The sequence below is a fragment of the Topomyia yanbarensis genome, chromosome 3 (genome assembly GCF_030247195.1).
Source record: "Topomyia yanbarensis strain Yona2022 chromosome 3, ASM3024719v1, whole genome shotgun sequence".
In the NCBI taxonomy this organism is placed as follows: Eukaryota; Metazoa; Arthropoda; class Insecta; order Diptera; family Culicidae; genus Topomyia; species Topomyia yanbarensis.
The window spans coordinates 411,874,434-411,887,613 of NC_080672.1; the positions used below are offsets into that span (position 1 = coordinate 411,874,434).

Genomic DNA, 13,180 nt, shown 5'->3' on the forward strand with positions numbered 1-13,180 from the left:
GTGCCACCACTATTATTAGGAGTTGGCCAGGAAACAAGTAAATAAAATAGAATACTAGAATTTACACCATCTACCGCTGTACCAGTTTGTGCCACGCTGCCCATCGGGTGAGATGAAGTCAATGAAAAAAACTACCGAACGACAACCGACTGAACGTGTCCATCCTAGCATGGAGCCTATAGTCAGGGACGGTAAAATGTAAGTACTCGTGAAATTGATTTCCTATCGACTCGTTATCGAAAATCTAAACGAAAACATAAATCAGCCGGGAGCAGATCGAACTGGAGAATAAAGTCCGCCGAGAGTACCAGAAAAAGTGGGGTTTCATGACCCGTCCGGAAGCGACCGACTATTTGAACCTGAAGAAAAACAATCAACGAGTGAAGGAGCTGTACCAGTCTCAACAGCAGAAGATCAATATGCATGAATATAACGGTCACGGAGAATCATTCTTTGTATCGAACCAGATGTTCAAGAGTTTGTTGGACACGTGCCGTTGCGGGAGGAAGAAGGTGACCAATATGCATGCTCTAAAGTGTTTGGAAAAACCAAAAAGTACCTATGAGAAGACGGACGACGAGAATGAGGAAAGTGAGCAGCTGTTTAAGCAGAAGGATGCTAGCAACGATAAGAATAACAGTTATATTCCTAAGGTGCCAACGTTGAGTTCAGGTAGGAATTTATTTTAAAAATAAGTTAGATTTCCGAAAACAACATCGAATTTTCGAAGGTCTTTCCATATACATATCTTTATGTTAAGGAAATCAGTAACACTAAAGTATCCATAATTGCATAATTGTCCGTTATGCCAAATGACCTTTAGTGTGATCAATTCTCAAAATTATACCAAATGACCATTATGCCAAATAACCGTTATACCAAATGCTCATTATGCTAAATGACTTTATGCCAAACGACTTTATGCCAAATGGCCCGCTCCCGTTTTGAGAGTGGCAAAAATGAAGCATGTTTTATCTTCCCTCTAAAATTACTGAAGAATTATATCATATCCATATCATAACCAAGTCTCCTAGCAGAGAGCCCGAAAGTATAGCATTTGAACGAATACCTTACCAGAATCAGTCAATCTAGACCCACAGAATCAGCTCCGACGAATGCGCATGGTACCTTTCCAGAGATCAACCACTGCCTACTGACTACAAATATTCCATTCGAGTACACTATCATTGGAGTTAACGGGTGACGAACTCGTGACGCCTAGTGATGTATGGTACACAAGCTCCACCTCGGCCACAGACACATACCCGAAGCGGACTGAGCAAGATCGTAATGATGCTTCCTCGCTAATCCCGCTACCAGGATCAGAATGGCGAGAATGCAGCAAATCAATCTATAACAACTCTCACTCGCTTAACAGTAGTATATGAATGGTATCCGAGGCTGCGTAAAGGATCTATAGATGCTAAACACTCCACATCAACCAATGGCTGTCCAAGAAATCTACATTCGAGATGTGGTTCAGGATTCGTGACTGAGTGATTGGTATTCGTGGGAGGCTAGAAACGGAGACAACAGCTTTCAGACCATCGGCCTCATCATTGGGATTGGCTTCTCGAATGGCACCGGTTCAACTCAATACGGAGCTTATAGTCGAGACAAGAACCATATCCAACTCGGCCAAATGTGCGGTGGTCACCGTCTACATCCCCGTCGGAGTGCGCAAAATCAGTACGCAACTGAAAAACATGCTGGAGTAACTAGAAGCCCCCTACTTGATGATGAGGCACATCCACGCTTATCATCTGCTGTGGGGATCTGGCAGAAGCGATAAACGGGGCAACCAAATTACTGATGTCATGAAAAAATGGAACGCCATCGTCCTTGGCAACGGAAGTTCCACCTGTGTTCAAGCATTCTTCTGCTCTGGTTAGATCTTGTTGCTCCGTGGACCATGTTGGGGTCTGTGCTTGGTCCGATCTATTAGACACCGAACATAGTCATGACTCGCTATCGGTGCTGGCTATACGACCGCGCGGACGGATTCGTCTACGAAGACGAACTCTCGGACTCTCTCGCACCGAACCCGATTACACACCCGACCAACTAATGGCTAAATTCGTCCAGGCCGCTAAGCGTAGCATTCTTTGCACAAGTGGTAAGCCCAAACCTGGAGCTACCTCTCGATGATTGGTCAAGCCATCAAAGATCGCCACAAAACACTCCTAGTACTAAAAAAGGCTACATCATGAAGGAAGAGCGGCGCAGCTCTACACATTGCTGAATAACGCGGCAAACACTTCAGTTCGCTGTCCTCGGATGTTGCCCTTCCAATTTTCTCAACTCGCTGTAAAAGACTCGGACGAACGCCAATATCATACCCACTAGACTCCGGACAAAAGTTCGAAAAAACATTCTCCGGCGAAAAAGCAAAGACGACTATCATTACAGCCCATGGAAAATCTACCGGACTGGATGACGTCGGCTACCCTATGCTATAGCATGCTCTACCAGAGTCCATCCCATCCTCTTGGTAAACGACTCTTGGGATTCCCGTACCAAAGAGGGACGACCCTCCCCGTACGACGAGATTTCCGACCTATTACTCTGCTTTTCAGTGTGGGGAAAACAATGGAGCGGATAATAAACAACCTACCTCGAAAAAAACTTCTATCTTGATCAATTTGCCTTCCACAACGGTATGGAGACCGGAGCCCATATTGGAGACTTTGGACACAGGCCCGACGAGAGGGGGGGTCAGGGGGGGCAACTACCCTGGGGCCCGGGTCTATTTTGGGGGCCCGCATTTTTAACTGAATTAAATTTATTTTAATTTAATTGATGAAGTTTATTGTTTCTGTCGACACTGCAAATATATTACAATCAACTACTTCAACTTTAGCGGCATTAATTGGGTTCGCAATAATACATCATTTCTGTACCCAGACTCATCACACTCATCAACTAACACGTGTATCACTCAGCTACTCGACGGTTACAGCACCGCGGGGCTAGTTCAACTATGTGACGTCACTAATGACAACAACTGTATTTTGGATCTTTGCTTTGGAAGCCAGGAGCTCTCCGATCACTTTGCCGTTTGTCGTGCTCCAGCTCCTCTCGTTAAACTATGCCAACACCACCCTGCTCTTCATTGTTTTCTCCGAAAATGTGTACCTTGTACATTCGAAGATACCACTGAGAAGCTGACATATGCCTATCGCAAGACAGATTTTCGAGGAATGCACCTTTTCTTGTCTCGTATCAATTGGAATGAAATCTTGCCACAATCTGATTCAAACGCAGCGGCTGAAATTGTTTCGAACGTACTGATTTATGCTATCGACCAGTTTACTCCTAAAAAACTCAATCATGGCTGTGAATATCCTCCATGGTCGAATCGTACACTAAAAAAGTTTAAATTGGCCAAAAGGTCAGCTCTAAAAAAGTTTTCGAAATACCGATATGCTAAAGAATCAGAATCTTCTTAAATCATTGTTACAAGAGACTTAATAAGTCTCTCTTCAATTCCTACCTTCATCGTATTCAGAGCCACCTTCGTAACAATCCAAAAAAGTTTTGGAATTACGTTAATGAACAGAGGCGTGAGTCAGGTTTACCCACTTCTATGTCGCTGGGTGATTTAGAAGCGACTTCATTGCCGGACATCTGTGAGTTATTTCGCCAACAATTCAGCTGTGTTTTTACCAATGATACTCTTAATAATCAACAAGTCTCCGCAGCAGCCGACAACATTCCCCGTAGGACTAGTATTGGACCTCATTTCACGATATCTTCCGATATTGTACAAAAAGCTTGCACAAAACTCAAGTGTTCTAACACTCCTGGACCTGACGGAATCCCATCATCTATCATTAAAAAATGCTCGTCGTCGCTTTGCCTACCTCTGTCCGTCGTTTTCAATATATCGTTAAGTTCCGGAGTGTTTCCTACCATCTGGAAATCATCTTACGTTTTTCCGATTTATAAAAAAGGATCCAAAAGCGAAGTTCCCAATTACCGAGAAATCGCATCTTTATGTGCACTATCGAAATTATTGGAGCTCATCGTTCTCGAGTTTTTGACACATTGTTGTTCTAGCTACATCTCAGAAACTCAACACGGTTTCATTCCCAGGCGATCTACTTGCACTAATTTAGTAGCCTACACCTCATTTATCGCTCGCTCGCTACAGGATCGATTGCAGGCTGATGCAATATACACCGATCTATCGGCCGCCTTCAATAAAATCAACCAATGGCTTCGATCTTACTTGTCAGGCCGTAAAATGTCTGTTAAAATCGGGAATCATTTATCCTCATCCTTCGACGTAACGTCCGGCGTACCTCAAGGCAGCCATATCGGTCCTTATATTTTCCTTCTATACATAAACGATCTGGATTCATTGATTAAGTGCTTCAAGGTGTCTTATGCCGATGATTATAAGTTATTCCATATAGTTAAAAGTTACTCTGATGCTTTGTTTTTGCAATCTCAGTTAGACATTTTCGCTAATTGGTGCATGACTAACAGGATGGTTTTGAATGCCTCGAAGTGTTCTGTGATTACGTTTGCACGAAAACGCTCCATCGTAACATTCGACTACACTATCTTGCAAAACAAATTAAAAAGAGAAACTACAGTGAAAGATTTAGCGGTTCTTGTGGATTCAAAGCTTACATTTAAGGATCACATTGCTTTTATCTCGTCTAAGGCTTCGCGTAATCTAGGAGTTATTTTTAGGGTTACTAAGCATTTCACTAACGTTCAGTGCTTAAAAACGTTGTACTGCTCGCTCGTTCGTTCCACACTGGAATACGCCGCCGTTGTTTGGGCTCCTTTCTAGAAGAACAGCATTCAACGCATCGAGAGTATTGAGCGTAAATTTGTGCGTTTTGCGCTGCGCCACCTGCCTTGGAGCGATCCCTACAATCTGCCCAGATACGAAGATCGTTGCAACCTCATTGGTCTTGAAACACTGTCTTTGCGCCGCAATGTGACCAAAGCGTCTTTTGTCTCTGATCTGTTATTGTCTCGCATTGACTGCCCTGATTTACTCCGTCTTCTCAACATTGATATTCGCCTCCGAAACCTTCGTTCCTACTCTTTTGTCCGTCTTCCAGCGTCTCGTACTAATTATGGCAAAAATGAACCCGTCAGTAGCATGTGTAGAGTGTTCAATCAATGTTACAATGTCTTTGACTTCAATTTGTCTCGCACTTCTTTAAAAAAATTGTTTTCGCGCACCCTTTCCCAAACCTGATAGTGTTAGCCAATTATTTATGTTAATGTTAATACTTTACCTATGTAAGATAGAGTTTAAGAAGTGTTTATTTTAAGCAGTGTTTAGTGTTAGTCATTGTATCATTTGGTTTGTTTGTTAAATGTTGATACCTAAAAGATAGAGGTTTTGTGCCTACGGGAGAAGGAGCTTTTGAAAATCCACTCCCGCGGGTTTTTCCCTCTCAATAATAATAACTACGTTCCAATCGTTCCGGTTTTCTGAAGTACGTGAACGTAACCCAATTAGATTCATTCAACAGTGCAATAGAACCATTCTGGTTTCATTTATCGCAAGTGTTTGTCAAAGTGTACAGTATGAAGTTGTTTACAATTTATCATATACTAATGTTACTAATAAAAGTTGGATATTTTCGGAATGGGGTTGACGAGTAGATGACGAAAATCAATGAATGAAGCCACTTTGAAAACCAAGATGGCGAATTCCAGTTAAGACATCTCTATAACCTAAAATATTGACATTTTCGAAAAAAGATAATCATAGAATAGATATAGGTATATTGATTTGTGATGCGGATGATATGATTATAGAAACCTTCTCTGAACCAGAAGACGCTATATTTGCCTTCAAAAGGGCATCGCTCATCTACTCGGCAAACCCGCTTAAAAATACCCTCATAGTTTATGCAGATATTGTTTGAAATAGCTCCAAGGTACCATTTCTATCATCTACTCATTAAGCCCGTTTCAAAAATTCCCAAATTGTTAGGGTTATCGAGATTATTGTTCAATCTGAAGTCTCCATTCTGGATTTCAAAAAGGTGCCAAATATCCATTTTCATCATGTACTTGTTAAGCCCGTTCCGGAAATACCCATATTGTTAGGGTTATCGATAATGTTGCTCAACCAACGAATTTTGATAAGAATGTGAAGCGAATTTTTTACGATCTAAATCCCAAAAAACGAACTAATTCAATTTACGAACCCTTGGCTTGGTCCGTAAATAGAGGTTCCAGTGTACACATTTGATGCAGAAAAATGTGGGAATTGAACTAGATACTTATTCTACCTATTAGTATTCACCAAAAGTTGAAACTCTTTCTCTCACAACTCTCTGTCTCAGTCTTTCTAACAGCAGACTTCGCTGTTGGATCCCATTCATCGCATTCGGAATGTTTTCTCTCTGAATGTTGGCGCAAATGTAACAACTGATTCCAAAACCGATTTTACCATGTTCAGAAACCAATAAAGAAAATTCGTTCAGGTCATAGTGACAACTGCAATAGCTGCATCCAGTGCCTCAAAATCATCAACATGTAACAACAATAAGAAACAAGGCAGCATCGGTGGTGCGAAATTTTACATTCAGTTGCCTATTTCTGATGAATTTGCTGAATTCAATATTCAGTTTCAATGCTTCCCTCATTCATTCACTTCCAAACTGACTGAAATTTTATGCAGAATCGAATGGTTGAGTGCAGAGGAAATATAAATTCATTCACAAACCAAAGCATTCATTTGTTATTATGTGGACAGTTTGAAGGCAGAAGTTCTTTTACATTTTCGAGCATAACTGAACTGCATAATCTATATCTGGTGCACTTTTGCTTGATGATCTCAGAGCGGACGGACGAGGAAAACAAACAAACCTTCGATTCATCGCGGCGGGCATAAATAGAATTTTATTTCTCTTTCAAGCTCACGAAGGGTGGTCAATTTTTCTAAGCTCGGATTCTGAGCAGCATTAACGATGGTAGCATTAACGTGCGTCAAGGGAGCATGAACGATGGCGATATGGACTGTATGGCAATGTCGCAAAAAAGGTTTCCAATTGCAATGGCAAATCGGACGCAAGTCATTCTAATGGCCAGCCACAAACAAATATTCCTTTATTATTTTTATTTTTTCATCTATTACTTATTTAAAATACTGACGACTCTGGTAAGCTAACGCATTGAATCGTATCAAATAAACAATTTTCATAAAAAATAATTTAATTGAAACGGTTGCATTTGTATAGTTCCTCTAATCGATGTTGAAATAAGAAGTCATATATGGTACGGCCCGTCAGTACTTCGCACACCGGGGCCCGGCGCGGCTCTCGACGGCCCTGTTTGGACATCGCCAAGGCCTACAACACAGTCTACCGCGAGGGAGTTCGTCGTCAACTGACACGACTGATTTTGCATCACGTTTCGTCAGAAGTGCATTCGAATATTCTCTCGCATAGATAGCCCATGCCTCTGACTGCAATGAGATTGGTAAATCCTTGGCCATTGTTGTTGGTGTTGGATCTTCTTTCTAAGAACTGGTCGAAAGAATTCTTCACTTATGATCTATGCAATTGAGTCTTGAATCAGACTAGGGTAAACAAGGTTGATAAACACAGATCTCTGAATAATATCGTAATATCACTTTGTCAGAACACCTAACGAATATTTGTCTCTTTACAGGAATGTACGGCTGGCCCAAGAACCGGTTTGTCGCAATGGAAAGAACAACCTACTATATATCGCCACGCTATACCATGCCCGGTCACCCTATAGTTGATTGTCAACCGTACAGCAATATAATACTTGGATAATTTTCCTCATATTTTCATCTATGTAGAGTTTTAATCAAATATAACATTTGCAACGACAATTTATTTCTCTCATCCACTTAATTGAAAAAAATCAAAATCGAAATGCAAATACTGTACCTTAGCTTTGTATCAATCGAGCCATTCCATCCGAAATAACCTTAAGATCCTTGAGATCCTTGTTGACGGTCTCCACTAGGAAAGCCATCGCTTTCTGTTGCATTGTCAAAAAACTCTTCATCTCTTCAGATGAATCTGTAAAAGCATATCGATTCAACAATATAATCTTAAAAAACAACGAAACACCAACGCACCTTTATCCAGCGTGTACTCATTGCCACCTCCAGCATGTGCCCATTGGTTTCGCTGCATTCGCATCTGCGACAGTAGTTCGCTAAGCTTTCCTTTGAACTGCGTCGGAGTAGAAACCAACGCGTGCATATTCTCCAGCTTACTGCGAATTAACTCTTCCTCAGGAGAAAGCGCTAATCCCATCTTTCGGGTGCTCTCCTGTTTAACTATAATCTTCAATATCCGATGGCTGAGTTCTGCAAACTTGCGTCGATGCTCCATTATCTTGGCAGTTGTATTGGTGTGTCTCTGCTTTAACTGTTCGATTTCTTTCTCAACTTTGGAAAGGTAGGACACATGAATATCAGTTTCGCTTTCCTGACATTTAATGCGCCACCTGAGTTCCTGAAAACCAATCATCGGTGCCGGAATGAACCTTTTCGGATCCGGGTTATCGAGCTTAGCCTGTTGCCACATGCGGGGATCGATCCCTTTAGGGGGATTTTCAAGATATTCCTTCAGTTGATCCTCCTCAGGGAGAACCAATGCGACAACCGATTCCACACCCAGGGAGCTCAACTGCTGTTTGGGCGTAGGTTGATTTAGGTAGTTTGCAACTTCAGTTGCCATGATCCTTTTCGTTTCATTTGAGTTCATTGATTTTTCTTCTACATACAGTATAATCTGGGATTTATTTTCACCGACCACTTTAATACTATCTACGGTGATCGCTAGATTTGGTTTGTTACCGAAAATTTGATTCAGATTCGTAATAAACTGCTGCTGTTGGTCCTTCATCTGTGCAACGTTTTTGTTGGACGTTAGCCCAACCAACCCGACCTTGTTCTCCTTCCCCGGAAGCTTAGTGTATCCCATAGTTTTAAAACGACAAAGATAGTTACTGGGATTGATGTCCACCGCCGGGTTATTTTGTGAGTAAAATGCCTTTCCCGTACCGAGCATTGCCTGCAGATAGTTCCACTTGGCGATAACCGTATCCCGCTCATCTCCAAAAATTGACACATTGAAAATGGATTGCGCAAACGCCTCTTCTGGTGTAAGTGCTGGTGGTTGCTGCTGCTGTTGCTGCTGGAAACCCTGACCAAATGTCAAACCACCGCTAGCTTGCTGTTGTCCGAAACCACTCGCACCGAAGGACGTTCCGAATCCACCAAACCCGGTATTGGTGTTGGCGGCCGGTTGTCCAAAAAGTGTCGGAGCCGAACTGGTTGTAGTTGCGCCAAAGCCACCGAATCCTCCGAAGGCGGGTGCTGGAAGTAGGTCAATGCGTTAAATGCAAAACGGCCTCCGAGAACCGGTAAATAGTTTAAACTTACCGCTCACTGTAGTTGTCGCTCCGAATCCACCGAAACCGGTAGCCGCTGAAGTAGTAGCCGTTCCGAAACCACCAAAAGCGGTAGGCGCAGCCGTTGAAACTGCAGTTCCGAACCCGAATGCTGGAGCCGCAGTGGCCGTGGTATTCGTTCCGAAGCTAAATGCCGAAGTGCTAGCTGCCGCGGGGGCAGTCGGTGCTGTGGTACCGAATCCACCGAAACCAGTGTTAGTGCTGGTATTAGCCTGACCGCCGAAGAGCAATGGTGCCGAACTGGTTGCAGTAGTTCCGAACGCTGGCGTCGATGTTTGTTGACCGAACGAAAAATTTCCGAAACCGGCTGGAAGGAAGGTAGTGATTTATTATGAGCGGGTTTCTTGTTTGAATTATATAGGTAGTTTCTGCAGAAGAAAGTGTGCAGTTAATGCGGTATGTTTCATTGTAAGGATTCGTTTCACTGGAGTTACAAAAAACGGCTGTGTAGTTGTCTTAGCACACGTGCTGGTATTACACGCGGTTTGAACATTGTTGCAGTATATAGAGACTACTTCTCAAACGGTAACAAAACCATGAAAAGTAAAAAAAACTCGAATTAAAATGTATGTTTGTTATGTAGCACTCATTAAAAAAAAAACCTTATATTCGAACCCGTCAACACTAATTGAAGTGGTAGATTAGTAACTCCGCAGCTCAAATAAAGCCCGCTCACCTTTGTTACTTTACAAGTAGGTACAACAAATAGGATGCCGCTGTCTACTTAAAGAAGAACCGTTGTGTTGACATAATTAGATTACCTGTCGTGATCGCTTAATCTGACATTAAAAGGGAAAATGAGCGGAAAACACAAGAAAGAACCAATCACGGTAAAACAGAGACGACACCACGGGTCGGGGGTGGGATAGAGGCATATTCCACACGACACAGGACATTTGACTTTGCAAGGAAGATATGCCCGGACTCTAGTTTCTATGCAGAAAATTGTTCGGGACGTGTCGCCGCCAAACTACAACATTAACATTTCGGTGATGGCATTCTCAGTTGCAATGCTCCCGGGCCAGACGAGCAAAATTTAATTTATTGTAGAATCTGCATGTAAAGAAACGTTTGTTAAATTTGTTCAATGAGTTTCTAATGGAGAATATTATTCCACGTGACTGGAGACACCAGGCTCACATTTAATGACCAATGTCTTGCCAACTCATACACGCCCAGACAACTTGCAAATGATGGCGTGGTTTCTGTCATAGGGCCCAGAGCTGTAGATCTGAAAATACAAATGCAAGACCTACCTTGGACAGTTTGTCCGTCTGGGCTGTGAAGTTAGGTATCGATTCCACCGCGGAGAAAACCGAGTTAATTTTTTTTTAGGAAACGTGATCCAGCTCAATTTCAACTTCTGCTAACGGATAGAATAATCGCCTAAGTTTTGACATTTACCTCGGAGTCTGGATCGACTTGAAAGGCACTTGCGGAGGACACATTGGGTATCTGATAACTATATGACAAAAAAGGAATAATTTTCATCGTACAATATCTGGATCTTGGTGGGATGCTCACCCGGCAGACCTAATAAGGTTGCATCAAACAACGATACTATCGGTGGTGGAATACGGACGTTTCTGTTTCTGTTCCGCCGTGAACATTCTGAATCTGAATCATTGTCATTGTCATTTCTCAGCCCACACCCTGGCAGACGTTCATCCGCCCATCTAGACTCTGTCAAGATGAGGACCTAGAAAGCCTAACTGTTCGTATGTGCTAGTCCGTATAGCACACCAGTGTCTTCCACAAGCAGGCGCCGGCTGTTAACCAGTCCCACAAGTTTCAGATACATTACATAGAGGATAGTCGGAGGCAGAAAATGAAGAGATAGTAGAGATTTTGGATTGCTGAAACGAGACAAGAAAAGCAAAACAATTGTGATTAGTATCGTAGTTATAATAGACCATTTCTCATTTGTTGTTTGTTTCCTTGTTCGTAGTCCTCCTTCCTGGTTCCTGATCTGTTTGGAGTTCTCTTGCACCGAGTTGCATATATTGTAGCAAGAGAAATAAATGAAAAGACAAAAAAATTAACATAAATGCGAAATGCTCTCCTTACAGACCACGAACATAACCCTTACTTTCCCCTTTACTTATCATTTTAGTACCACCCGGGAAGCACTTGACCTTGTACCCACTGCTCTTCCACCATTCTCGTGATTTTCTCCATTTTTCACTGGCGTCACATGTGATATTTGGGTACGGAAAACTTTCTGAGCAGACAATCAAATGAAAATAGATTGCCAGGTAATTAGTGCACTTTCTGCACCAGGTATCATATCGCATTTGTAGATACACATATTAAGTGTATCTACTATAGGACATGATGGCCGGAAGGATAGATAAGCAACCCAAGCTCCCCAACAACGATACTATCGGTGGTGGAATACGGACGTTTCTGTTTCTGTTCCGCCGTGAACATTCTGAATCTGAATCATGTTATCAAATTGGAACGAATACAGTATCGTTGTTTGCGTTTTGCCTTAGGTCACATGCATTCTACCTATACCACTGAGAACTGACATACAAGTAAAGTTTTCAACTTGTATAAAAAATAAAACTGTCGCTTTGAAATGATAACAGCAAATAGCAACTTGCCACTGGCTGGCTTCGATCGGCCAGCATTCGCTACACGGGACTTGTGTGCGAACTTGGATACAATGGTGACTCACGCATGCAAATCTGTATGCGATGGTGATTTTCAACGTATTTTTATTTAAATGTTTACACACGTTTCTCGGGAAAGTTTGTTCTAGCTTATATGTCTGTTCTCTGTGAGTGTGTTAGTGTTAGTGTGTTAGAAGACCTTTTCTGGGATATCAATTATTGTCTGCTTATCCGATGTGAGGTTATAAATCTATTAGCCAACAAACATTTTGAGACTTATTTAAAGGCGCATAATTTGCTTTAAAACATCAACTAGGGTAAAGTGTCTATTTTCACCATACTAAGCATTAATTCACTAATTTCTCGGCCTACAAACAATGACATCAACAGCTTTGCTTCGTCATTAAGAACTAATATAATAACACAAATGCCCTGAAAATGGTGAAATTCTCGTGTTTGAGCGCAACGAAAACTCGAATCGAAAGCCTCTATTGTTGTGCTACCATTTGACTCCATGCGTTGAACAAAGATGGCAGACACTGCTCTAACCACCGGCTTTAAATGGGTAGGGTGATAATAGAAACATGGCGAAAATGGGCTAACCCTACTGTTTTTTTCGCTTCAAAGTTTTTTTTTCGAGAGTTGTCCTACTGGAGCTGTAGAGCTAGGTTCTCGGAGGGGCTCCTACTGCTACAATTGCAGACGAGACAGACAATGTCGCCTACTAAAACACTGCTGCAGGCCGTGATTCTGATTTTCATTGTACGGTTCAGATATGTGCGGGAGTAGGGACTTCGCGATCGCGTGTATCGTCGCGAAGGATTCGAGCGTTTGTACGTTAACGTATTCTATCGCGTGTGCGTTTGTATGTCGCGTGTACTAACGCGTATGTAACTTCGCGTGTATAAATTCTATTTTATAACCGTGGGCCTTTCTTATATTCACGTGTGTTCTTGGATGATCGCACGCGGACCGTAAATCTGATACTTAATTTCGGTTCAGATACTAGAAGAAAGTGAGGTTTTCCAGATCACAAGAGTGCTCTCTAGTGCATATGAGCTTTATTTTTTGATTGGTCCAAGTTTGCTAGGACATTTCCGGACGTGACCGATTTATGATCGCGCTGA

The 13,180-nt window shown here is 42.2% G+C and overlaps 2 protein-coding genes across 2 annotated transcripts in view; one reads left to right on the forward strand and one right to left on the reverse strand.

Moving 5' to 3' along the window:
• LOC131689188 (uncharacterized) lies at nt 1-7,888 on the forward strand. The gene is made up of 3 exons (XM_058974100.1): nt 1-198; nt 266-672; nt 7,654-7,888. Exons 1-3 carry the CDS (start codon nt 113-115, stop codon nt 7,782-7,784), a joined length of 624 nt encoding a protein of 207 aa, XP_058830083.1. The 5' UTR covers nt 1-112; the 3' UTR covers nt 7,785-7,888.
• The window catches only part of LOC131689187 (probable nucleoporin Nup54), a 22,643-nt gene continuing 17,298 nt past the window's right edge, over nt 7,836-13,180 (reverse strand). The window contains exons 2-4 of the mRNA XM_058974099.1: nt 9,410-9,745; nt 8,096-9,343; nt 7,836-8,036 (exon numbers count right to left, since the gene is read on the reverse strand). Coding sequence (XP_058830082.1) covers nt 7,903-8,036; nt 8,096-9,343; nt 9,410-9,745 — 1,718 coding nt within the window. The 3' untranslated portion in view covers nt 7,836-7,902. The remainder of the gene's footprint in view (nt 8,037-8,095; nt 9,344-9,409; nt 9,746-13,180) is intronic.